Source organism: Artibeus jamaicensis, unplaced genomic scaffold (genome assembly GCF_021234435.1).
Source record: "Artibeus jamaicensis isolate MK-2021 breed Jamaican fruit bat unplaced genomic scaffold, CSHL_Jam_final scaffold_286, whole genome shotgun sequence".
Lineage (NCBI taxonomy): Eukaryota > Metazoa > Chordata > Mammalia > Chiroptera > Phyllostomidae > Artibeus > Artibeus jamaicensis.
The window spans coordinates 2,666,275-2,693,267 of NW_026522034.1; the positions used below are offsets into that span (position 1 = coordinate 2,666,275).

The following is a 26,993-nucleotide window of genomic DNA, read 5'->3' on the forward strand; positions in this document are numbered from 1 at the left end:
GCCTTGATGCCTTTGGACTTAATCAGAAGTCCAAGGTGTTATTAAGGTGTTCTATAATAGTAAAATTACAGAATTTACAGAAGAAAGGTTCTGAAGTCATAGAAGGTGGGCCAACGTGTTTCCCCATAATTAACACCTAGTAGCATCTGCCTGAGGTGAATGATACATTCTACAGGTTATAACTAGAAGCTTTTGAAGTCAGAATATTTCCAAGGAACTTTTTTTTTGTCTCCATCCCTTCTTTAATTTTTTTTCTTTTCTTCTTATTTTTCCCTCCAAGGAACTTCTTGAAGACAAATTAGCCGTGCCATTTCATGAAAACAGGAAAGTGAGTAAGCATAAATCAAACAAGAAAGGACCCTCAAGGTAATATTGATTACTTTAATTTTTATTGTAACCAATAAAAAAGGTACTTCAAGCACTTATCAGTTCTTCTTTTCCTCTTTTTTTTTTTTGAGGTAAAATGCCCATAACATGAAATTTACCATCTTAACCATTTTTAAGTGGCATTATATACATTTACATTCTTGTGCATCATCAGTACCATCAGTCACCAGAACTTTTTCATCCTCCCCAACTGAAGCTCTGTCCCCATTAAACAAACACTCACTCCCGTTCTCACTCCTCCATCCCCTTTCCCCATCCCAATGCTTCTACTTCTGTATGAACTTGACTGTGGTGGTTACTTAAAGAAAAAATCTCTTGCACTTCTCTACCACAACGCTACTTATAGAATACTTCACTTCTGACACTCTGAGCACCAAATGTATGTGTGGGGGTGGGTCACATATCAAGCAATTCTGTCAGATGAGTTGCCTACAATTCACAGCTGAATGTCTGCAATTCAATTCAGTTCCAATACCTGGATATGATGTAAGAGTGATGCAGAGAGGTCTGATCAGATCACTGGAAGGTAGGGAGGGGCTGTAGGAAGAGGTTGCTAAGGCAACAGTAAACAGGACCAGATTGGCTGAAAAACTGAATGCCACAAGAGCCCATGAAATTATGGGTTGAGACAATTTGAAATAAAAGAAGGGCTCTCTCTTTCTGTTGATAAAAACCTTCCATTTGTACAACCGCACTTGCAGTGCTCTCCCAGTTGCTGCGATCCATTAATCACTTATTAAAGCCAATGAGATTTCCAAATTTATTCAGATAATGTTTTTTTCAATTTTTATTTACATTTTAGAGAGAAAAGGAGAGAGAGACAGAGAAACGACTTGCAATCAACCAATGCATTCATTGGTTGATTCTTACATGTGCCCTGACTGGGAATTGAATCCACAAGCTTGGGGCATTGGGATGATGCCCTAACTGACTAAGCTACTCAACCAGGGATGGTGAATTTTGTTTTTAAACAGTATATACCACATTTTAACAAATTTACTTATCTGTCTCTGGACATTGCTGTTGCTTTTTAGCTATTTCAGATAATGCTGCTATGAACATGTACATACAAATATCTGAGTCCCTGCTTTTAATTCTTTTGGGTACATAGGTTTTCTTTCTGTCATTCATTGTCATTTTGTTGTGACATCGACATGGCCTAGAAACTTTTAACTCTTGTTAATGTCACTTAACCTATGGTGAACTTAAGTTTCTTATGCAATTGACCCTTGAACCATATGGGTTTGAACTGCAAGGGTCTGTAGTAGACAGTTAAGAGAGGCATGAGCAAAGCAAGCATGATAGACCAGGTGTAGAAGGTCACCAGTGAGGAAAGCCCTGCATACCTTGCAATGGGCAGAACTGTGAAAACAAGAACTTCACCCCTGGGGCTATCTTTCTTCTCCTAGGGTATCACTGGTCATGCAGTTTAGACCATATCATTGGTCATGTGGTTTGGACTCTCCCCTGACCATATCTTTCCTAGCATGTCACTAGTAATGTGGTAGACTCCCTTAGAGGAGGAACTAGAGGGCTAGAAAATACATATTTTGCCATGTATAATGCACTCCCATATATAATGTGCACCCACGTTTTTATGTGCATTATACATGAAATTATTAGACCCCATTATTATACCCAGGGTATGTAACCATTATACCCAAGTATAATGCACATCCTTGTTTTTCCCTCAAAAATTTGAGCAAAAAAGTATACATCATATATGGCAAAATATGTAGTCTCTTAAGACTCTCACACAAGCCCTTGCCCTTAAGCATTAAGCCCTAGGGACAGTGAGGTTATGACCCACATCAAATATTATTAGGATCAAAGCCTCAGGTCTGGGTCAGTTGACCGCAGAGACACAGTTTTGGTCAAACTAAAGATGACGTATTCCATTGAGATTCTTCCCTGAGACATTTCCTAAGATCCCCACCTTAGAAAGTGGATAAAACCCTCAAGAAGTGCCTTTCCCCACCCCATTCTTTCCCGGGGAGGGTTGGGGGGCACTATCTTTCCCTCTTTCAACTCTCTCAGGCTCTTGCCTTTCTCACTCTTTCCTTCCCCCTGGTGCATTTTCTTTGCCTTTCTTTTTCCTAAGTTCCAAGGGCCCTTCTTTTGCCCCTGTAACTTGTTTCCTGAACCCATGCAGCCCAGCTGGCTCACTTCTTCCAGGCCTCACTTCTGCCTCTGTGACTTTCTGAATAAACTTTTGCTTGTATTTGAGTCTTGGCTCTGAATTCTTTCTTAGCCAGAACTCCAGTACCAACATTGCTGAACTGAGACGTCCAATTGCTGGTAACATTGTAGTGCCATTTGGCTGCTAAGGAGTCCACTTATATGGGGAAATATTTTTCAATAAATATACAGTTAGCTATCTGTATTCGTGGATTTTACATCCGGAATTCAACCTGCTGTGGATTGAAAAAATATTTTTGATTCTATTTGGAATCCTTGGATTTTGAGGGCTCACTTAAGTTATATTAGGCTTATTGTCCTTTCACTGTTCATGTTTTTTAAACTTCTTTTTCTTAGATAAGTCCCTTTAACATTTCATATAATAAGGGCTTAGTGATGATGAACTCCTTGAATTTGATCTTATCTGAGAAGCACTTTATCTGTCCTTCCATTCTAAATGAAAGTTTTGCTGGATAGAGCAATCTTGGTTGTAGGTCTTTGGATTTCATGACTTGGAATACCTCTTTCCAGCCCCTTCTTGCCTGTAAGGTCTCTTTTGAGAAATCAGTTGACAGTCTGATGGGGACTCCTTTGTAGGTGACTGTCCCCTTAGCTCTTGCTGCTTCTAGGATTCTCTCCTTCATTTTAATCTTGGCTAATGTAATGATGATGTGCCTTGGTGTGTTTCTTCTCGCACCTAAAACAAAAGCAAACTAAAAGGACAGCTAGATCAGGAGTGGAAACATAGAAATGAAGATCTCAAGGAGGGTTAGCAACAGGGGAGTGGGAGGAGGAGAAGGGGGGAGAAGGTACAGAAAATAAGTAGCATAGACAGTAGATAGAAAATAGATGGGGGGGGATCAAGAATAGTATGGGAAATATAGAATCTAAAGAACTTGAGACACATGGTCATAAACTAAAGGGGGGGTAATGGTGGGGCCGGGGGGTAGGGTGGAGGGGAATGAAGGGGGGAATAAAACAACTGTAACAGCATAATCAATAAAAAATAAATTTTAAAAAAAGTTATATTAGGCTTAAAGGAAGGGGGAGTGGGGTAGGGTGGGGTTCAGTGTCCCTAATCCCCGCATTGTTCTTAACCTATTGTGTAAGTTAAGTGAGGACTTACTATGTTGACATAAGGAATCTTCAAACCCGTAGAGAATTTTTACAAGAGTTAATTTGGGCAAACTCATGACAACTACAGGGAAGAAGATCTCAAACACTCCCAAGGATGAGATAAAAAATGTGACTACCGACATTGACCTGTCCAATTAGGAATTGATGATCAGATTACTCTGTGAGGTTACATTCCATGACTGGACTTGTCAGTTTTATTATAGAATCCCTTTTTCATACACAAATGTATACTCATAAGTGATCATTATTGGATCATATGGCAATTTTATGTTCAGTTTTTGAGGAACCACTATTTGTTTCCATAGTGGCTGCACCATTTTATATTTCCACCAACAGTGTGCGATGGTTCCAATTTCTGCACGTCCTCACAACATTTTATTTTTTCACTTATTTATTTATTTATTTATTGGGGGTTTTCTTTGGTTTTCTCTTTCACTTTTTTGTCTTCTTTGTTTTCTTTTTTTAAAGGCAGACACATTCTTTAAAGATTTTACTTATTTATTATTTTAGAGAAGGGAAAGAGAAAGAAAGGGAGAGAAACATAAATGTATAATAGATACCTCGATAGGTTGCCTCTCACGTGCCCCCAACTGGGGACCTGGCCCACAACCCAGGCATGTGACCTGGCGGGAGTCAAAGCCAGCAGTCTTTCTGTTCTGGCTGGGCACTCAATCCACTGAGCCACACCAGCCACGTCTGTAGACAATTTTATGTAAGAGTTTATCTGAGCCAAACTGATCACATATGCAGGGATCAAGTTCTCAAATGCTGCTGAGAATAACAGTTTTGCATCTTCTTTTATGCATTTGAAATTAAGAAGGGGATGTAAGGAAGACTGGAGAAAGCAAGGCTGGGATAAATTATAGCATGGTTAAGATTATGCCCTCTCTTGAGAGTTAATATCCCTTTCAAGGCATATTAGTTCTACCATTTCAAAGGTGTGTTAACCTAGATGCTCCAGAACAAGGGACAGAAGTATAACTTCTCTAAAGAATTTATAGGCCTGAGGTATGACTACCCACCATGCCCTGCCCAGTTAGCAATATATGATCAGATCACCCCTGAAAAAGTTACTTTCCATAAACCCCCTTTTTTTGTCCACACCTTGGATTCAAAATGTGCCAACTTTGTATATTTTCTTTCTGTAGGACAATAATATCCAATTTCTAGGTGAGATATTCAGCAAATTCAAATATTTTGCTCAAAAGTTGGTGTGATTTAGTAAAGGTACTTAACCTCTCTGTGCTTGTTTCTACTTCCTTGTGTTTCTTGCAGATTAAGTGAAACAATGCATGTGAGGCAGTGTTTGGTAAATGTAAGCATTCAATAAATGGTATTCCTATTTGTATTTCGCCTCTTATTAATCCTCTCCTGTAGAGGTCGCCTGTAGTTTGATTAGCTCGCCCTGTATCTTGGGCGCCTTCCCCTAGCTTTGTACTGGATGCTCACTACTTAAGCAGGAATCAGCATCCCTGCCTTTGCCTAGCCCCACACCTGATAGGAAATAGCCTCCCAAACCAAACACGAGAGGAAATCAGGTCCGGTTCCGGGGTTGCATCGGCGAACCGGGAGGGGGTGTGAGGGGTGCGGAGAGATAGTCAGGGACCCGGCACCTAGAGGAGCAGGTTGTAGGAGCGCCCTGCAACCTGAGAAGTTCTGGGGCAGGACCACAGCTGGAGGGCTCAGAACGCCCGGGACCAGGTTGGGGCTCCGGCCGTGGGCGCCAGGAGCCCAGGAGCTTGAGCTCCCGGACAAGGAAGCAGGGAGGCCCAGACACTGCACCCGAACGGCAGCAAGGAGCCGAGGATACCTTCAGCCCCCGGAGGCGGAAGTGGCGAAACTGTAAAGAATGCGCGGCGGAAGAAGGGCCGGAAACCTCTAGGCGGGGCGGGTGGGCCGGGACTAGGCGGCCGTCTTTTCCAGGCAATTGATTGGCTGGCTCCTGGCGGCGGCAGCAGCGGCAGCGGCGACGGCAGGCGAAGGCGACTAGGCACTTGGAACTGTCACCTCCGCCGGGTGAGCTCTGGTTCGAGCCTGGGACCCACCAGCTCGATCTGCCCCTCGGTGCCGGCTCTGACTTGCTGCGGCCGGCGCTGCACTCCTAGCCTCCCGAAGTCTCCCCTTCAGAGGCGGAGCCAGCCAGGCCCTCCACTCTTCTGGTCCGGGCGGTGGGGCCGGGGTAAGGGGGAATCCCGCAAGGCCATTACGGCCCCATCCCGAGGGAAAGGCAGTGGCGGAGACAGAAGTTGGAGTGGACAGAAGCTCGGTGAGAGATGCCCAGAGGGCCTCGACCCGGGCTGGAGATGCGCGGCTGGGACCTCGGTGGACGAGTAGGGGGACGCTGGTGTCGCGCGCGGCGCTGGAGCGCAGGGGAGGGGCATGGGTGAGTTGGAAATTTGGGAGTTAGTAGGACGCAGAAGCATCTGGAGCATGGGCTCATCCCGGTTCAGGTGAGAACCCTTGAAGAGGAATGGGTTCACAAAGCAGGAGCCAGCCAAGAATAGTACAGGGAGTACTATGGATACTTCCAATAGTATCCGATAGTACTATTGGATACTTCCAAGTATTAAAAGCTATAATTAAGGATTTTTGTGGTCCTGGGTACAGCAGGAATCCACAGCTTTTATTATGGAAGTGTTCAGACTTATACAGAAGTAGAGAAAAATACAGAAAGTAGCACACCGTTATGGTTTCCAGCTACTCATCATCTAGCCTCAACCACAAATGACCACCCTGGTTGCATTACAAGTGTGTTAAGCCTCAAATCAACAGAGATAATATGTTCATTTCAATGGGTTATGTTTTGCTAGATGAAAAGAGTTCTGGAAATCGATCGCACTAAAATGTGAATGTACTTAATATTACTGAACTGTATACTTAAAGATGATTAAAATGGTAATTTTTGTTTGTTTGGGTTTGGTAGGGTAAAATGGTAAGTTTTATGTCATGACTTTCTAACCACTGTTTTTTTTAAGCTCTTTCCCTTTTTTTTACCTCTTTATTGACTTCATTGGGGTGACACTATTAACAAAATTACACAGGTTTCAGATGCACAGTTCCACAGTACATCATCTGTACACTGTATTGTGTCTTCACCACCCCAGGACAAGTTTCCTTTCATCACCATTTATCCCTCCCTCATACCCTCCTCCACTCCTTTGCAACCACGACACTGTTGTCAGTGTCTGAGTTTTTTCTTTTTTCTTCTTTTTTGCTCAATCCATCCACCCCCTCAACCAGAACCTCCCCATCCCTCAGCTGTCAGCCTGCTCTCTATAAGTGTCTCTATTTTGTTCATCATATGGTATTTGTCTTTCTCTGATTGGCTTATTCCACTTAGCATAATGCTTTCCAGGTCCATCCATGCTGTCCCAAATGGTGTACAGCTGAGTAGTGTTCCATTAACCACAATTTTTAATAAGAGCTCCTTTCAAATAAAAAAATGCAGTGATGAAAATTGAGAAAAAATATCTGATTTCCAATGCACAATGGAAAGTAAGTCATTGCCAAGTAGAGGCCCATGAAGTTGTATTTTTAACTATAGAGGCTCTGGAATGGACCTGTTAGTTGGCAGTTCTCCAAGCAGTGGGACCTGGCCTGAGGTGGGCTTTAAGCACTGTAATGCCCACTAGAACTGAAGGGCTAAGCCAGTGCAGCTTGTGAATCAGACTTCTCTCAAATGTTTTATTTTCTTACCTTCTGAGGCACACCTTTAACTGTTAGGCTAAATTTGCCACCTTATACCTTTAATCACAAGAGAGTGATTGAAGTGTGAATTCACCTCTTTCTCTTCACTTTCATTCTTTAGGATCTACCTGGGTAGTCACTCTCTGATATGACCTCTGCTCTTTGTTCTCCCAAATGTACATCAGTCCTTCACTTTTTTTTATCCTCACTGGAGGACATGGTTATTGATTTTAGAGAGAGGGGAAGGGAGGAAGAGAGACAGAGAGAGAAACACCAATCAGTTGCCTCTCATCTGCGCCCCTACCTGGGACTGAACCTGCACCCCAGGGATGTGCCTTGACTGGGAATTGTACCCTCAACCTTCTGGTTTATGGGAAGACACTCCAACCAACTGAACCATACCAGCCAGGCCAGGGCCCGTCCTTCACGTTTCTGTAGCACATGGTATTAGCCAGTAGAAAGCCTTCCACGTTCTATCATTGTTTTTGTTTCTTTAGCTACCATTTTTCAAGTGAGTCCTACACAGGTAGTCCTGAAACCTTTCTTCTGCCCGTCCCAAACAAATAAAGTAGAAAATGAGAAAGTAACTGCCAGGTGTGGGTTTTTGGCTTCTTTTGTCTTCTTCCAGGGACCCCAGAACCAGTATTTTTCCTGGAGCTAAATCTTCTTAATATGAATTGTAATTTATTAGAGAGTAACAACCAATTGAGTAAACTTTGCACCAGAAAGTTATATTAGTTAATAAGTAATGACTAGTTAGAACTATTAAGGAAAAAAATTAAGTACTTGATCACATCACTGGGTAACAATGATGGTAAGAAGGAATTAATGACATGGTGATGGATGACAATGAGCAAAAGTTAGCTTCAGTCACAGGTGAGTTTGCTTAGTGACTAATGGTTAAATTTATACACTCAGAACTATCAGAAGGAGCATTATTGAAATATCTGCAAGAAATAATGTAATTGCTCAGCTGTAACTCATTGTAGCCTTTAACTTTCATTTTCCCATGAAAAGAGTTAGGATTTTGGATTAAGTGAGGTTTTTTAGGAATGTAGCCATCATGTCACATTATAACTACCTGTACATAGGAGGTAATATGAAATGAATGAACCGTTTTCTTATGTTTTCCTTTGTAGGGAAAATGGAAGAGCTGAGTCAAGCCCTAGCTAGTAGCTTTTCGGTGTCTCAAGACCTGAATAGCACAGCTGCCCCACACCCCCGCCTGTCCCAGTACAAATCCAAGTACAGTACCTTGGAGCAGAGTGAGCGACGCCGCCGGTTATTGGAACTGCAGAAATTGTAAGGGGTGCTTTAACTCCCTGGCTTTTTTTTCTAGGGTGGGCATTATTAACTGTTCAGGAGGTTCTAGGCTTGCTTCTGTAGAACCACCTTCAAAGTAGACCCTTTGTAAGTTTATCATCTTGTCCACAAGGTTGGGAGCAGTAAATCCTGGCAGAGGTAGGTGTCCTTTACACCCAGAGCTTAGGAAAAGATGAGGAAGTTTAAAAGTAAAGTTCAGCTATTTGGTAAAATTTTTCTTTTTTTTACCCTGGCAGCAGGACTGAGCTTTGTAATTTATGGACTTGTGAAAGTCACACCCAGACTTCTACTCCCCACAGTCCCTGTGTAGCTTCTCCCACATTCTGAATCCTGGCAGTGGTGTGGTCTTCCTGTCTGCCTGCAGTCCACATGTTTCTGTGGAGCTCTTGGGAGTTCCAGACAAATAATTCCACAGGGAACCTGAGGACATGTCTTCCATACATGTCATTCTCAGTGTCCAGATGAGCACACAGGGAAAGAGAACAGGATAGAAATGTTTAATGCTGGTCTGCTCTGAATGTAGGGCCTGTCTTTCTATTCTCAGAGCAACATGGGCCTCTTCTGGGTAACCACAAGGAATTGAAAGTCAAGAGCAGCTATTAAGAGCTGTATTTGCCCAGTACAGTATCACTGGGTGTATTTAGCAGAAGTAGTTCCCCTGGCCTCTGGGCTACTTGGAGATTACATTCTCAGATCATCCCCACCACCCCTTTTAATGAAAATTATAATTTATATATTTTGAATTTCGAACTAGGAATACATTTAGTGAATATTTTACCTGTTGCAAAATAATTGGTGAAAAGTCTTCCTCCTAATTCTGTCCCCAGCCATCCAGTTCCTCTCCCATATTATTAGTTTCTTGCGTATCCTTGCAAAGATATTCTCTGCTGTATGAACAAGTGTGTGGCAACCTTTTTTTTTTTTAAACAGAAGTAGAGTGTATGGTACACTGTTCTGCACATTTAGTTAACAGTGGTATTTTGCAGAGGTTTTGTATCAGTTCATAAAGTGCCAGGTATTCCATTGAACGGACAGTTCAATCCAAGCAGTCCCCTACAAACAAGCATCTGGGTAGTTTCCTTCTGTAGTGCTTAAGACAGTGCTTAGGAAATAACCACAGAAACGTACCCTTTTGCACATGTACAAGTATACCAGCTCTCCCTTATTGTTGAAACAAAAGAGCATTGTGCTTGCATATGCTCTCTGGTGTGCACGAACACATGTGTGTGTGAGAAGAAACCAGTTGAGCTGGTCTCATTCCCTCAGTGCTTGATCTCTTGGCCTTAGCATTGAAGAAACCAAGGTTAGGAAGTTATGTGGTATCTACAAATCACTTTGGAACAATTAAATTGTTTTTCTTCCTTGTCTTTTCCTAAACTTTCTACAATGTGTAGGGTTCTTTTTAAAGGTTTTATTTATTTATTTAGAGAGAGGGGAGGGTAGAGAGAAAGAGGGGGAGAGAAACATTGATGTGAGAGAGAAACATTCATTGATTGCCTTCTGCATGTGCCTGCAACCCAGACATGTGCTCTGAGTGGGAATCAAACTGGCGATCTTTTTCTTTGTGGGACGATGCTCAACCAACTGAGCCATACTGGTCAGGGCCAATATATAGTATTTTAAAAAGAGGAAGATAACAATGAAGGGAAAGAAATAAGTAAAAGACATTAAATTATAAACTAAATGTTTTTTTTTTTAAAGTTAGGAGCTAGAGAAAGGTCTGGCTTCTTCTCAGAAAACTGTATAAAGTGAAAAGTCCCCAAAGCTGTCCTTGTTTTAACATCCTCACTGCATCTTAGTAATTCCTCTCTTCAGTCCTTGGCAGCCTTTGGACTAGATATCTGCCAGACAGACAAGTGTCAGCTGTCAGCTGGGTTGGAGGTTGGAGTGAGGTCAGTCTTTCCAGCTAGTGAGCCTTGAAAGTTTCTTTAAATATTTTACTTTGCTCATTCGAAGGAAACTCTGAGGAAGGCTGTGTGTGTTCAGAGTGGGTGTCCTGTTTAGGACCTGCAAGGAGGCGGTCACTGGTTTAGCTTTACAGAGGAAATTCTGTTATCTCTTACTCCCATCAGAATCCCCCAATTTTTCCTGAATTTGGAGCCTTTGAATTTAATCAATGTGTCACATTGTAAGGTGTCTTTCTATAAGACATATAGATCTGTCTGTATAACTTTTCTTTTAAAAAAAAGAATTTTTATTTAGAGAGGGGAAGGGAGGAAGAAGGAGAGGGAGAGAAGTATGACGTGTTAGAGAAACATATATTGGTTGCTTCTCGCACGCCCCCAGCCAGGGACCTGGCCCACATCCCAGGCATGTGTTCTGACTGGGAATTGAACTGGCAAACCTTCGGTTCACAGGCCAGTGCTCAGTCCACTGAACCACATCAGCCAGGGCATGTATGCCTTTTCTTTTTCCAGAAAGCGGTTGGATTATGTGAACCACGCCAGAAGACTGGCTGAAGATGACTGGACAGGGATAGAGAGTGAGGAAGAAGAAGATAAGAAAGATGATGAAGAAATGGACATTGACACTCCCAAGAAGTTACCAAAGCACTATGCTAATCAAGTGAGTATTCCAGAGAAGATTAGGCCTAGCTATTCCCACTCCCTTTACCATGCAGTCAAACCCCACTGAAATAAATGTTGCTATAAAGATAGGAGGAAGAGGAGGCGGAAAAAAGGAATGAGACCTGCAAAGAAAATGCTGATGTTTAGAAAGTTTACAGATGAAGAGAAGAGATGGTTTTCAGTGCCATGTGCTGACCAGGGATCACTGATGAAAACTGAATAGTGGGTTTGGGAACCATTAACGCAGGCTCGCTTCTCATAGACTAATGGATTCCATGCACTTCTTTAGTAGTCATTCCAGCTGTCCTGGATCGGACCTGCCCAGCCCAGCCCAGCCCAGCACAGCACAGCACAGCACACCTAGCCTTTTCCAAGCAGTGGACTAAGATGTCAGCTTTGGATCTTCACATTCACATGGTGGAAGATGGGAGGTAGAGCTGCGTTTGAATATAAGGAGCCTGAGCAGCCATCCCAGGCCATCCAGTTGGCCTGTGTGGGGCTGAGACCATGAAATAACAGATCGCTGTCACAAACTTAACTAAGTGCCCTGTTGGTTCAAGAGAGGAAACTAGTGTGGCTTCTGGCGCCATGGGGGAAGCAGGCAGGGAGATTGTCCATTGCTCTAGGCAGTGTAGGTAATCCAGAAGGCAGGGTAGCGACCTAGTAGGGGCAGGGGTCTACCCTGCTATTGTATACTTCTTTCGGTAACCTAAGTGTCTTGTCACCTGAGAATCCTCTTCTGCCTTTAGAATATGGTTCCTGAGTGCATACCCTCCCATCCATCATCTCTGCTCCAAATACAGCACAGAGAACATCCTCTATGACAGCGTAATGTAGTTCTGTTCAGCAAGCATTGTTGAAGGCCTGTGTTAAGCTAGGCTGTGCTGTGGAGGAGGTAGACATGGGTCAGAAATATTCCTGTACTTCTAGAGTAAGTGTTGGTTATGGTTTTTGCTGTAAGAAAGTGAGGTTAACTTCCAACAGGCAAGAAAGCAGGATTGTGAAATCAGGAGAAAGTTAATAAACAAGGGGCCAGCTTTGAAGCATGGGTAGGACATCCATAGGCAGAAGTGCAGGGCATTCCAGGCAGTAGGAACATTCTGAATAGGAGCCCAGAGGTGGGAGAGGAGTGTATGGTGTGTTCGGGAGCAGTGAGAATGGGACAGCATAGGGTGGAGGGAAGATAGTGTAGAAATACATGCAGAAGTTTCACCTGTGTTTTAGGTCGTGGGGAACCACTGAGAACTTTGAGCCAGGGACAGTTGGGACTTCATGTGATGACACCTACGTCAATGTGTAGAAGGGTCTGGAGAGCAATAGGGAGCTTAGGTTTTCTAAAACGGTCTGATGATGGGCAGAGAAGGTGGGAGGGAAATGAGGTCGTGGGTATAAGAAATGTCAAAATGTTGCCAGGAAGAGTGGACAGAATTTAGCAGTGGGTAGAAGAGGCACTGTGAAAAGCAATTAAAGATTTAAACTCTGAACTGACCTCAAAGCTAGGTTCTTTGTTGACCTTGAGCAAGTGACTTAACCACTCTAAGTCTCTTGGGTTTCTTATCTGTAAAATGGTGCTTGATTCAGGATTATTAGGAGGATTAAATGAGATAGTGTAACATAAATACCCTGTGAGTGTTAGTTGCTGCTACTATTTTTTTAACAGCCATATTGAGATATAATTCACCTACCACAAATTCACACATTTCCGATGTACAATCCAGTGTTTTTTAGTATATTCATAGGGCTGTGCGGCCATCACCGCTAATTCCAGACCATTTTCACCATCCCAGAAGAAACCTCATACCCATTAGCAGTCCATCTCCATTCCTCCTCCCCCCCCCCCCCCCCCCCCCCCCCGGCTCCCGGCAATCACTAATCTCCCTTCTGTTTCTACGGATTTACCTATTCTGTACATTTTATGTAATTGGAATCATAGGAGATGTATCCTTTTGTATCTGGCTTCTTTCACTCAGATAAGTTTTTCTTTTTCTTTTAAAAAATTGCTTAAAGTAAGCCCTGGCTGGTATAGCTCAGTGGATTGAGCGCGGGCCTGCGAACCACACAATAATGGTTCGATTCTCAGTCAGGGCACCTGCCTGGGTTGCAGGCCAGTTCCGGGCAGGGGACTCACAAGAGGCAACCACACACATTGATGTTTCTCTCCCTCCCTCCTTCCCTTCCTCTCTAAAGATAGATAGATAGATAGATAGATAGATAGATAGATAGATAGATAGATAGATAGATAGATAGATAAAATATTTTTTAAATTGCTTAAAGTACATTTTATTGATTATGCTATTTCAGTTACAATTTTTTTCTCCCCTTTCTCCCTTTCCTCCCTGCACCCTGCCCCCCATTCTGCAGCACCCCCTCCATAGTTCATGTCCATGGGTCGTACATGTAAGTTCTTTAGCGTCTACATTTCCCATACTATTCTTAACCTCCCCCTGTCTATTTTGTACCTACCATTTATGCTTCTTTTTCCCTGTACCTTTCACCCCGTTCTTCCCCTGTCCCCACTGATAACCCCCCATGTGATCTCCATTTCTGTGATTCTGTTTCTAGTCTAGTCATTTGTTTAGTTTTTTTTTTTTTAGGTTCAGTTGTTGATAGTTGTCAGTTGTCATTTTACTGTTTATATATCTATTTTTTTTTATTTTATTTATTTATCTTTAAAAGGGAAAGGAAGTAGAGAGGGAGAGAAATGTCAATGTATGGTTGCTTCTCGTGAGTCCCCTACTGGGAACTGGCCTGCAACCCAGGCATGTGCCCTGACAGGGAATCGAACCGCAATCTTTTGGTTCGCAGGCCCGTGCTCAATCCACTGAGCTACACCAGCCAGGGCTATTTTATTGTTCATATTTTTAATCATCTTTTTCTTAGATAAGTCCCTTTAACATTTCATATAACAAGGGGTTGGTGATGATGAACTCCTTTAACTTGAGCTTCTCTGGGAAGCACTATATCTGCCTTTCTATTCTAAATGATAGCTTTGCTGGATAGAGTCATCTTGGAGGTAAGTCCTTGCCTTTCATGACTTCAAATACTTCTTTCCAACCCCTTCTTTCCTGTAAGGTTTCTTTTGAGAAATCAGCTAATGGCCTTATGGGAACTCCTTTGTAGTTAACTGTCTCCTTTCTTCTTGATGCTTTTAAGATTCTGTCCTTATCTTTAATCTTGGGTAATGTAATTTTGATGTGCCAAGGCTTCCTTGAGTCCAACTTCTTTGGGACTCTGAGCTTCCTGGATTTCCTGGAAGTCTGTTTCCTTTGGCAGATTGGGGAAGTTTTCCTTCATTATTTGTTCAGATAAGTTTTCCAATTCTTGCTCTTCCTCTTCTCTTTCTGGCACCCTTATGATTCAGATGTTGGAACTTTTATAGTTGTACTGGAGGTTCCTAAGCCTCTGCTCATTATTATGAATTCTTGTTTCTTCGTTCTGTTCCAGTTGGATGTTTATTTCTTCCTTCTGGTGTAAATTGTTGATTTGAGTCTCAGTTTCCTTCCCTTCACTGTTGGTTCCCTGTATATTTTCCTTTATTTTGCTTTGGATAGCCTTCCTCTCTCCATTTTGCAACCAAGCTCAGTGACTTCTGTGAGCATCCCGATTACCAGTGTTTTGAACTCTGTATGTGATAGGTTGATTCTCTCTTCCTCACTTAGTTCTTTTTCTGGAGTTTTGATCTATTCTTTCATTTGGGACATATTTCTTTGTCTCCATATGCCTGATATGTTATAAGGAGCAGAGCCTTGGGTATTCCGCCAATAGGGCAACCCATGTTGATGCCTTGTGGCACTCTGTGTGGGAGAGGGATCAAAGGGGGAGCAATGCCAGTTGCTCAGCTCTCATCCCACTTTCTATGACTTCCCTTGATTTCCACAAGTGGATTGTGCCCTTTCAGGTGCTGATTCACAGGTATGTGGGTTTAAGTACATTCTAGGACCCCGTGAGCCTCTCCAACGAACTCTCTTGAGGTTTGGAGTTCCTCCCACCACTGCAACCCCCACAGATTTTTTTACAGCCAGAGGTTTTGAGTCTTTAGTTTCCTGCACTGAAACTCTGGGTTTCAGGGACTATCTCACTCCCCATTCATTCCTCCTGGCTTACCTGTACGCAAATGTGGAATAGCCCGCTCAGCCAGCCCATGCCTTACTAGCATAGTCCACTGTTTTGTTGCGTGTCCTCTCTGTCCCACTACCCATCTCTACCCCTCTTACCTGGATGAGGGTTTCCTTAACTCCTTGGTTATCAGAATTCCATACAGTTTGATGTTCTAGCACTTCTGGTTGTTTTTTGTTTTTAAATTGGTTGTTATCTTTCTTTTGGTTGTTTGAGGAAGCAAAGCACTTCTACCTACGCCTCCATCTTGGCCAGAACTCCAGCGTAAGTTTTTCAAAGTTCATCTGTGTTACAGCATGTGTAATTTTTTGTAATCACACTTTGTTTATTCAGCCATCAATTGATGGCCATTTGAGTTGTTTCCACCTTTTGGCTCTTATGGCTTGCTATGAACATTCCTTTACAAGTTTTTGTGTGATCATGTTTTCATTTCTTTTGGGTGTATACCTGGGAGTAGAATTACTCAGACAGATGGGAACCATGCTTAATCTTTTGAAGACGGCCAGAGCGTTTTCCAAAAATGATCGTACCATTTTATATTCTCACCAGTAGTATATGAGAGTTCCAATTTTTCCATGTGTATGTCAATACTTTTGTCTGTCCTTTTAAGTATAGCCATCCTAGTGGATGTGAAATGGTATCTCATGATTTTGATTTGCATTTCCCTAATAACTAAAGATAGTTAGCATCTATTCATGTACTTATTAGCTACTTCTATATCTTTTTTGAAAAATGTGTATCCTTTGCCCACTTTTATTTTTATTTTTTAAAAGATTTTATTCATTTATTTTTTTTAGACCGAAGGGAAGGGAGGGGGAAAGAGAGGAAGAGAAACTTCAATGTGTGGTTGCCTCTTTTGTGCCTTCTACTGGGGGCCTAGCCTGCAGCCCAGGCATGTGCCCTGATTAGGATTCAAACCTGCCACCATTTGGTTCACAGGCTGGCACTCAATCCACTAAGCCACACCACCCAGGGTCTTTTGCCCATTTTTATATTACATTATTTGTCTTTTATTGAGTTATAAGAGTTCTTTATTCTAGATACAAGTCTCTTATCAGATAAGTGATTTACAAGTATTTCCTTCCTCCCATGCTGTGGGTTGTTCGTTCTTTTCTTTCTTTCTTTCTTTCTTTCTTTCTTTCTTTCTTTCTTTCTTTCTTTCTTTCTTTCTTTCTTTCTTTCTTTCTTTCTTTCTTTCTTTTTCCTTCTTCCTTCCTTCCTTCCTTCCTTCCTTCCTTCCTTCCTTCCTTCCTTCCTTTCTCTCCCCCTCCCTCCCTTCCTCCCTCCCTCCCTCCCTCTCTCTCTCTCTCTCTTCCTTCCCTTCCTTCCCTTTTTCCTTCCCTTCCTCTTTCTCATGTAGTCTCTATAGAAAATGTGCCCCGGCAGGGAAACACTGCTAAGAGAAACAGGTCAGAAATAATGTGATGATGAGTCTCACTGGGCCAGATGCTAAAGTATGAATCCATCTTTCTTCTGGGTCTGGGGCTTTAGTCTCCTGTTTCTGTGCACTCTTTACCACTCGTCTTAGGGTTTTAGACATCAAATATATGTTTACCATGTGGCTTTTCTTTTGCCAGTTTTTGAATACTTGAAATTGAACTTTGCAATTTTTTTCCCTCGCCCAAGGACATTTTTTTTCATTGCTTTCTTTTTTATTTTTTAGAGAGAGAAGGAGAGCAAAACATCAATTGGTTGCTTTCCATACATGCTCGGACCAGGAATCCTTCACACCCAGACCTGGGATTGGACCCACAACCTAGGTATATGCCCTGACTAGGAATCGAATCTGCAACCCTTCGGTTATGCAATGATGCTCCAACGAACTGAGCCACATCTGGCCAGGGGAAGCTCCTCCTGCTTTTAAGAGGCCATGTTCAGGTCTTTGTCCACCTGATGGTGTATTTAACTTCATGTTTAGATGGTGTTCCAATTTAGCATTCTTATTATGCCACAGCACTTGTGGTGTTCAAGTTGTAGATACTTTTTCGTCTTTCACCTATTTTTTTAGTAAATTCTGGGGCCTGACATGATGGGAAGTTGTGTGCTCTTGGTCAGAGTGTAAGTAAAGGATTTCAAGACTGGCGGAGGCCCACTCTGGGCCTGTCCTCGCTTGGAGGTCTATTTCTCAGTCTGCTAAAAGTGGCCTGTCTCTAGCAACTGTCCTTCGTTACTGAGGAGAACAGCCATCCCTGTGGCTGACGGCTGCTGAGTCGCACAGCGAGGAGTTGCCTACGCAGGCCTTCGCCACAGCCCGAGCTGCACATTCCCAGCAGGGGATGCCACATCAGACCAGAGGTCCTGGCAGGGGCGTATTACACCTGCTTTATGACATGATTTTCACTTCTGCCTTATGGCCTTAACACACAAACACTTATGTGGAATTAATTTCTTAAGGACAGCTATGTCAAAGTCCTATTTTTGATACAAGTTAAATATAGTTTTAAAAACCTGAAAATAGCCCTGGCTGGTGTGGCTCAGTTGGTTGGAGCATCATCCCATAACTAAGGGGTCATAGTTTGATTCCCTGTCAGGGCACATACGTGGATTACAGGTTAGGTCCCTGGTCCAGGTGCATATAGGAGGCAGCTAATTGATGCATTTCTCTCCCATCACTGTTTCTCTCTCTCCATTTCCTTTCTTCTCTCTCTAAAAGCAATGGGAAAAAATGTCTTCAGGTGAGGATAAAAAATTAAAAATAAAAACCTGAAGATAACAGAAAAGCGACAGGAAGTAGACTGGACGTAGAGGTGACAGCTGTCCCATCTGCCAGCCTCTGAGAGGCGGTTTGTGGCTGAGGTGTTAAGAAAATAGACCTGCTCACACAAGCTGGGTCTGCCCTACTAGCAGCCCTGGATGGAAGGAGACCCCTCAGTATCTCTAAGGCCCAGAATTCAGACTTCCACTTTCTCACTGGGAAACAAACTTGACACATATGTTAAAAGGTATGTGCTGAACACTAGATGCAGATAGAGCACCTTGGTTTCTACTTCTGTGAATGGACATGCCTGGCCACTCAGTAGCCAACTCTGGTGATAGGCGAGGTTTTGGGGTGGTGGGGCTGGCGGGCTGACAACACTCTCCCCCATCCCTCAAACCAGCAACACTCTTCACTTACTCAACACTTGTTTGTTCAAGCCAAACCCATATTGTCTACCAGACGTTGGCTCCTTTTTCCTTTACAGGAATGAATTGTGTGTCCTTCTGAAATCAGTTCTCAACTGTGTGGTTTGCGGAAGGAAGGGAACCTTGAACCTTGTCTCAGCGAGTGAACTTCCTGCAGAAGTGACTGAGTTGTACTACAGGGGATGAGGCTGTGGGCGTCCCACCTTTGGCCAGGCTGGGCATCACATCTGCAGGCACCAGAATAACTGAAGTGGGTGGGCCCCCGCCAGAGCCTGGTCCTGGAGGCCTCGGATCAGCTGTCCAGCTTCTGTCCTCCCCCTGAGCACAATAGCTTATGTAACAAAAAGAAAAATTTAGAGAATTTTATTATTTCTGTGCAAGTAAACTTAAGAATCAACTAAATTTTCTCTTGCCATTAGGTGACTCCTGGGTTCCTTCATCCCCTGGTCACTGGAAGTGCCACAAGTAGATGAGCTTCTGCGGAGGGAACTTCTTTCTGCACAGGGGACACTGTCTTAATGTCACATCACTGGGTTCTTTTCAGTTTTGTTTTTTTTTTAAAGATTCTAAATTTATTTTTAGAGAGAGGGGAAGGGAAGGAGAAAAAGGGAGAGAAACATCAGTGGGTGGTTGCCTGTCACACGCCCCCTACTGGGAACCTGGCCTGCAACCCAGGCGTGTGTCCTGATTGGGAATCGAAGAGCAACCCTTTGGTTCACAGCCCACGCTCAATCCACTGAGCTACACCAGCAAGGGCTTATTTTCTTTTTTTTTTTCTTTCTTTTTAAAGATTTTATTTATTTATCTTTAGAGGAGAAGAGAAGGAGAGAGGGAGAGAAATACAATGTATGGTTGCCTCTCATGCATCCCCTGCTGGGGACTGGCCTGCAACCCAGGCATGTGCCCTGACTGGGAATCGAACTGTAATCTTTTGATTTGCAGGCCCACGCTCAATCCACTGAGCTACACCAGCTGGGGCAGCTCACTTTCTTGATGGTATTGTTGGCAGCACAGATGTTTTAAATTTTGTGTAGTCTAATTTATTTTTTGTCGCTTATGCTTTTAATGTATTTACCACTTTTCTTTAAGGGAGTGTTTTATGCCTGGGGTTTAAGATTTAGTAGCAGAGATCGTGGTGATACAGTTAACAGGGCTACGGAGTGCAGGAAAAGGGATGGTGTTTCAGGGTTGGGAAGTACTTGGGCAACAGAAGGCAGTGAATTTAGTTTTGAATATGCTGAGTCTAAGCTAGAGAGAGAACAAACAGAGAAAGAGGTATCAAATGGCCAGCTTGAAATATACGTGTGGAGGGGACAGGAAGGAAATCTAGATGTGAAAAAGAAAGCAATTGGGAGGCATCCTCTTAGAATGAAGAGTGAAGCTATAGTAGATGATAAAATCCACCCACAAGGGGGCAGTATCTAAGAGAAAAAGCAAAGGGGGGCCTAAAACAGCCTCCTGAAGATTATCTATGCGTTTGGGGGAGTGTACGGAGGAATATTTGGAGGAAAAACAATAGTAGTGTGTCACAGGGACAGGGGGACGTGTGTCAAGGAGGAGGATGTACCTGGTAGCATCACAGGGGGAGTGGAAACAGGAGGATAAGGAGGTGTGTGGAGAGATGCTTGATAGCAAGGAGGTTAGTTGTGGCATTTAGCAGGGCTTGTGGGGGAGCAGTTCTAGATTGAGTGGCAGCGGGCATGAGGGAAGCAGCAATAGTTTGAAAAAAAGGAGAAAGTGGAGTAGCTTAACAAATGCAACAAGTGATAAAAGGTTTTCATTTTTGTTTTTTTAAAGCATAGAGGTTAAGTATTTTGTGGGCTAAGGGGAAGGAGATGACAGATTCGGTGGGGTTAATTGATAGGCCTAAGTTTATATAGATGGGAGGGAATATAAGTGGTGAGTGGAAGTTAACCTTTTCAAATTCATTTCACCACAGCCTCCCCTCACCCCCTTTTTGAGGCTGATTTCCTAACACCCTTTAATATAGTATTTGCGTCATTATAGTTTGGGAAATAAGGATCTAGTTTAAAAGCATTTCAAGGTCAAGGACCTTATTCATCTCTGAGGTATAGTCCTTACAACATAATTATGGTAATGGTAGGTGGGTGGACAAAGAAAAGGAAGAGGGTTCCATCACCTGGATACAGAGGGTGAGGTAGTAAGAATGGGTATGAATTCAGTTAATGAAGGTGAGAATTTCAAGTTCACAGTGAGTGGCCTCCATCCTATCAGTTGAGCAGGAGATGAGCTGACTGCTAAGAATAAGTGGGGTGGAAGTTCCACTGTCAGTCTTTTCTGCCCTCATTCATTAACGTGTATTTTCATTGTAGATGTAGGCTGTGGATTCTTTATTACTGTAAATAGTGGAACAGCACACTCTTGTTGATTTTTTCCCGTTAATTTTTAACACCATATTTTGTATTGCCAGTTGATGCTCTCTGAGTGGTTAATTGACGTCCCTTCAGATTTGGGGCAGGAGTGGATTGTGGTCGTGTGCCCTGTTGGAAAAAGAGCCCTTATTGTGGCCTCCAGGGTGAGTAGCTGCCTCCTTTCTCTATGCCACCTCCCCAGTCTGTAGCAAGAGGGATTCCTTTTTTTTTAAATCCTCACCCAAGGATATATTTATTGATTTGAGAGAGAGAGAGAGGGAGAGGGACAGGGGGGGCAGAGAGAGAGAGAGAGAGAGAGAGAGAAACATCAATGTGAGAGAAACATTGATCAATTGCCTCCCATATAACCCCCAACCGGGTATCAGACCTGCAACCTCTAGGTATGTGCCCTGACTGGGGATCAAACCCACAACCTCTTGGTGTATGGAGTGATGCTCCAACTAATTGTGGGGTTAGTTGGGCTAATTGAACCAGGGCACAAGAGAGATTCTTTGCATTCCATATTCCTCATGTGCCTCAGCAGCTCTGCCTGGCATGAGCACTGAAACACTTTCCTTCAGGAAGATTTTTTGAGAGCCATTTTGGGCTAATAGCTCCCCTGCAGAGTGTGGAAGCAAGCGGGTGAGGAGACCAGAAACCTAATGAGAATGGTATCTTTCTTTCCAAACAGGGTTCTACCAGTGCCTACACCAAGAGTGGTTACTGCGTCAATAAGTTTCCTTCGCTTCTGCCAGGGGGCAACAGGCGAAACTCAACAACAGCAAAAGGTACCTGCATAAAATTCTTTTTTAAAGTTTTTTTAAATATAGTTTATTAATTGTGCTATGAACAACTGTCCCAATTTTCCCCCTTTGCTCCCCTCTGCCTGGTAACCCCCCTTCCTCCAGCAATCCCCTCCTTAGTTCATGTCTGCGGATTGTCCATAGAAGTTCTTTGGCTTCTGCATGTCCTGTACTATTCCTAACCTCCCCCTGTCTACATTGTACCTACCATTTATGCTTCTTATTCCCCGTACCTTCCCTCTCATTCTTCCCCTCTGCATCCCCACTGAAAACTCTCTGTGTGTTGTTCATTTTTTTGGTTCTCTTCCTTTTCTAGTTGTTTGCTTAGTTTTTGTTTTTGTTTTTGTTTTTTAGATTCAGTTGTTGATAGTTACAAATTTGTTGTCATTTTACTGTTTGTGGTTTTTGATCTTCTTTTTCTTAGATAACTCCCTTTAACATTTCATATAACAAGGGCTTAGTGATGATGAACTTCTTTAACTGGACCTTCTCTGAGAAGCACTTTATCTGCCCTTCTATCTAAATGAAAGCTTTGCTGGATAGAGTCATCTTAGATGTAGGTCCTTGCCTTTCATGACTTCGAATACTTCTTTCCAACCCCTTCTTTCCTGTAAGGTTTCCTTTGAGAAATCAGCTGATAGCCTTCTGGGAACTCCTTTGTAGGTAACTGTCTCCTTTCCTCTCGCTGCTTTTAAGATTCTCTCCTTATCTTAAATCTTGGGTAACTTAATGATGATGTGCCTTGGTGTGTTCCTCTTTGGGACTCTCTGAGCTTCCTGGACTTCCTGGTAGTCTTTTTCCTTTGGCAGATTGGGGAAGTTTTCCTTTATTATTTTTTCAAATAAGTTTTCAGTTTCTTGCTGTTGTTCTCCTTCCGGCACCCTTGTAATTTAGATATTGGGACATTTTAGGCTGTCCCAGAGGTTTGTAAGACTTTCTTCACTTTTTTGAATTCATGTTTCTTTTTTTCTGGTTGGATGTTTTTTTCTTTTGTTCCAAATCATCGCTTTGAGTCCTGGTTTCCTTCCTGTCATTGTTGGTTCCCTGAATATTTTGCTTTATTTCATTTTTGGGTATTTCTCATTTGTTCTTTCATTTTTCAACCAAGCTCATTCAGTTCTGTGAGCATTTTGATTACCAGGGCCTTAAATTCCCCATTAGATAGGTTGGGTATCTTCTCATTGCCTAGTTCTCTTTCTGGAGTTTTGCTCTGTTCTTTCATTTGGGCCCTAGTTCTTTGTCTCTGTGCACCTGTCAAGTTGTAAGGGGGGGGGGGGGCCTTAGGTATTCACCAGGGCAGGGCAAGTCTCCTTGCTGTGCTGTGGCGCAGCCTGTGGGGGAGGGGCCAGAGAGGGAACAATGCAGCTGGCCTGCTCATCTCTAGCACACTTTCCAATGGATTCTCGTGTGAGACTGGGGGTTATTCCCACCGCGGCAATTGCAGTAGTCCGCAGTCGACTTTGAGTCTCAGTTTCACCTTCAGTCAGCCCTGCGCACATAGCCTGCCACCTTGCAGCAGTTTTTCTGAGTTGGCTTACATGGTCCATCGCCTTACTGGTTTGGTTGTTCTGGTTGATTTTTTCTTTAATTCTTTGGTGGTTGGAGTTCCATGGAGTTTGATTTTCTGGCGCTTTTGGTTGTTTATTGGTTTTAGATTGATTGCAGTCTTCCTTTTAGTTGTGCAAGGAAGTAAAGGGTTTCTTCTACCTATACCTCCATCCTGGCAGTGATTACCAGTGCTTTGAACTCTGCATCAGATAGGGTGTCTCTCTCCTCAATGCTTAGCTCTTCTTGTGGAGTTTTTATCTTTTCTTTCATTTGGGCCACATATCTTTGGCTTGTCACACCTGTGATGTTGTAAGGGATTGGAGCCTTAGATATTCACTAGGGTGGGGCAACCCTCTTTGCTGGGTTGTGCCACTGTCTGTAGGAGAGGAGTCAGAGAGGGAACAATGCTGCTCACTTGCTCCACTCTAGCCCCTTTCCAAGGAACTCTCCTGTGAGATAGGGAGTTTCTCCCTCTGTCACAACCCCTGCAGCAGTTTACAGCTAGCTCTGAGGCTTTAGTTTCCCGTTCAGCCAGCCCCACTTCACCCATGCCGTCGGCCACCTTGCCATGCGTCCTTTCTGCTCAGCTGCCCATCTGCTGTCTCCGCCCTCCTACTGGTCTTGGTGAATGTTTCTTTAACTCCTTGGTTGTCAGAGTTTTATGCAGTTCGATTTTCTTGCACTTCTGGTTGTTTATTGTTGTTGTTGTTTTTAAGATTCTATTTATTCATTTTTAGAGAAAAGCGAGGAGAAGGAGAATGAGAGGGACAGGATTATCGATGTGTGGTTGCCTCTCGTGCATCCTGTACCAGGGACCTGGCCCGGAATACAGGCCTGTGCCCTGACTGGGAATCGAACTGGTGACCCCTTGGTTCGCAACCTGCACTCAATCCACTGAGCTATACCAGCCAGGGCTGTTTATTGTTTTTAAATTGTTTGTTATCCTTCTTTTGGTTGTGTGAGGAAGTTAATTGTTTCTACTTACACCTCCATCTTGCCGGAACTCTTTTTTTCTAAGCTTTATAATTATTATGTCTTATAATCAGTAAAAGATAGTGTAAGTTGCTCTGTCAGTTGTTTTAAAGTCCAACTTTGAAAGCATACCTTTGAAATTGCATAGACACTGTCCTTCCACTGGACTTAGGCCATCTTCTTCAATGTCTGCCCTCCTCAGCTGCAGAATAGACGCAGCCCAGTGAAGCCTGCTGGGCCAAAATATCCCTGAATGAAAATCAACATGCCTTTCCCATGAACCACCATTATAAGCTGATAGCTGCAGTTGGGGAAAGGTCCCTCAGAATGCTGACTGTTGCCGCGGTCCAGCCGCAGCGGGTCAAGGGGTCCCACAGGTGAGGGTAGGCGTCAGCGCTGGGTAACAGACGACAACACGCCTCAAAGGACAGTGAAGCTCTGTTCCATTTATTGCAAGTACAAGCAGGGTTTTATATTTTCATTTCAGGTAGTGATTAATATTTGCAGTATAACATGATCATTTAAGCAGAAAAAATCAATACAAAGGTAATCAGTAAAAGTACAAAAGTTCCCATAGATTTAGTTAAAGATTATTTTAACTAGGAGAGCCATTAATCAGACAATTAGAAATATCTTATTGTATATTAAAGTTTCTCAGGATTTGGTATAGGGCATAAGGATACGCTAAATTGAGTAGAGAAAATAGGAGATTTATTATAAGGCCCTTGTGATGTCTAACTTAGCTATCTACCTTTTTTTTTGCTTAAAATGTTTTTCTGTGTACTATAAATTCTAGTGACAGTCCCTAGTGACTGTTTAGTTTGTAATAACTAACTAGCTTTTGTTATTTCTTTGCCTGTCTAGTTGATATATATTCTTATTCAAGGTAAAGGAGGGGCTATTCCTATGTTGCAGGGGGCTTTCAAGGGTACTTCTTTTAAGTTTCTCTAGGAGTTCTTTTATAGACATGTTTTGTACTTCGATACCCTCTAAGAAAGTAGTGAGATCATCTGATTTCCTAGAGTATTCTAATTTATCTTGGGTGTTTTTCCAATGATCTGTTATTGATTAAGCTTGAATTCTCAGATTGTTCTGGTTGTTTCCTTGTGCCTATATTCCCTGATGTTCTAGTATGATATTATTATTCTGTTCATTGAGCCGGGAAAGGTCCAGGCCCACTATCTGAATCACTGCCAGGGTATTCATAATGATGAAAGCAAAAAGGGTCATGATCCCCAAAGCAAGCACAATCACAATAGGTATTGCAAGGCCTTCCATGCCACATCCACCAGGTTGGAAACTGCTTCCTTGAAGTCTTACACCCCCTCTCAGGACCTTGTCACGGAGAGAGGGATCCAACAGTGGACGCGGCAGTGGACGTGGCAGACTGTAATGTACAGTAAGCTGTTGCTGGGGCTTCTTTGCCAAATTCCCTTTTCTCCTTTATTGTTATCCTAACCTAACCTAAGCTTTCCCCTCCCACCAGAGCTTATCTGAGGGGACTATATCATGGAGGTTAAATAATTTGCTAATGGTTGTTCAGCAAGGACCCTGGGCTGAACCCTGCTCTCTTCCCTGCCCGCTCAGCTCCCTTTATGGTTCCTCATATCCTCCATACTGAGCTCAGACTTCTCGGTTGACTTTTAGAGCCCCTCACACATTGGCTTTGGTCCACCCATCCTTGTATCTTTTCCCTACTTTCCATATCCATCATTAGCTCTGTTCATCTGGTTTGCCTCCTTACTCCCTACATGTACACAATGTATTCTACCTCTGGGCCTTTGCTCATGCAACTTCAGTAATCTGGCCTGGAATGCCTCCCACCTCCCCTCTGCACTATTGTTTTAATTCTCTTATCACAGAAGACTCTTCATATCACATGTCTTTAATGAAGCATTTCCTGCTTGCTCCAATCCCTCTTTTTTAATGGAATTCCCACTGTTCTCAGTTTGTGCTATATAGTTCATCTCTCTCTCTCTTTAAAAATAAAAAAAAAGATTTTACCATCTACTTTTAGAGAAAGGGGAAGGCAGGGAGAAAGAGAGGGAGAGAAACATTGATCGTTTGCCTCTCCTGTGCCCCCAGCTGACCTGTAACCCAGCCCTGACTGGGATTCGAACTAAGAATCTAACTGGTGACCATTCGATTCCCAGGCCAGTGCTCAATCCACTGAGCCACACAAGCCAGGGTGATCTCTCTCTTTTTAAAAAAATACTACTTTCTTTCTTTCTTTATTTCTTTAGGGAGGAAGAAAGAAAGAGAGAGAAAGAGAAACATCACTGTGTGAGAGAAACACCCGTTGGTTGCTTCCCATGTGTTCCCCAGCCAGGGACTGAACCCAGAACCCACACTTGTGCCCTGACAGGGGATAAACTGGCAGCCCTTTGCTTTGTGAGATGATACTCAACCAGCTAAGCCACACCAGTCAGGGTTATGTAATTCATCTCTTGGTTCTTTCCTCTGTGATCATCTTATCTCCTTAACTGGATTGTAACTTCCTAAAAGGCAGGGACTAACAGCTAATATCCCCATATAACACAGTGCCCTGGATAGGAACTCAAAAATTAGTTGTAGCCCTGATCAGTGTGGCTCAGTTGGTTGGACATTGTCCCACAAAGCAAAGCTCACTGATTTGATAATCAGTCAGGGCAAATGCCTAGGTCGCAGGTTTGGTCTCCAGTTGGGGTCTAAACGAGAGGGAACCCATCAATGTTTCTCTCTCACATCAATGTTTCTCTCCCTCTCTTTCTCCTTCCCCTCCCCTCTCTCTTAAAATAAGT

The 26,993-nt window shown here is 43.1% G+C and overlaps 1 protein-coding gene across 7 annotated transcripts in view; it reads left to right on the forward strand.

Annotated features, from left to right (window-relative positions):
- The first annotated feature begins 284 nt into the window (after nt 1–284).
- Nucleotides 285–26,993, forward strand: part of SNUPN (snurportin 1) — a 47,961-nt gene continuing 21,252 nt past the window's right edge. Inside the window, exons 1-5 of one of the 7 annotated variants that reach the window (XM_037131058.2) lie at nt 285–366; nt 8,529–8,691; nt 11,130–11,277; nt 20,950–21,054; nt 21,582–21,678. In XM_037131058.2, coding sequence (XP_036986953.2) covers nt 8,534–8,691; nt 11,130–11,277; nt 20,950–21,054; nt 21,582–21,678 — 508 coding nt within the window. In that variant the 5' untranslated portion in view covers nt 285–366; nt 8,529–8,533. The other 6 variants (XM_037131051.2, XM_037131056.2, XM_053656788.1 and 3 more) reach the window with 6 other exon arrangements.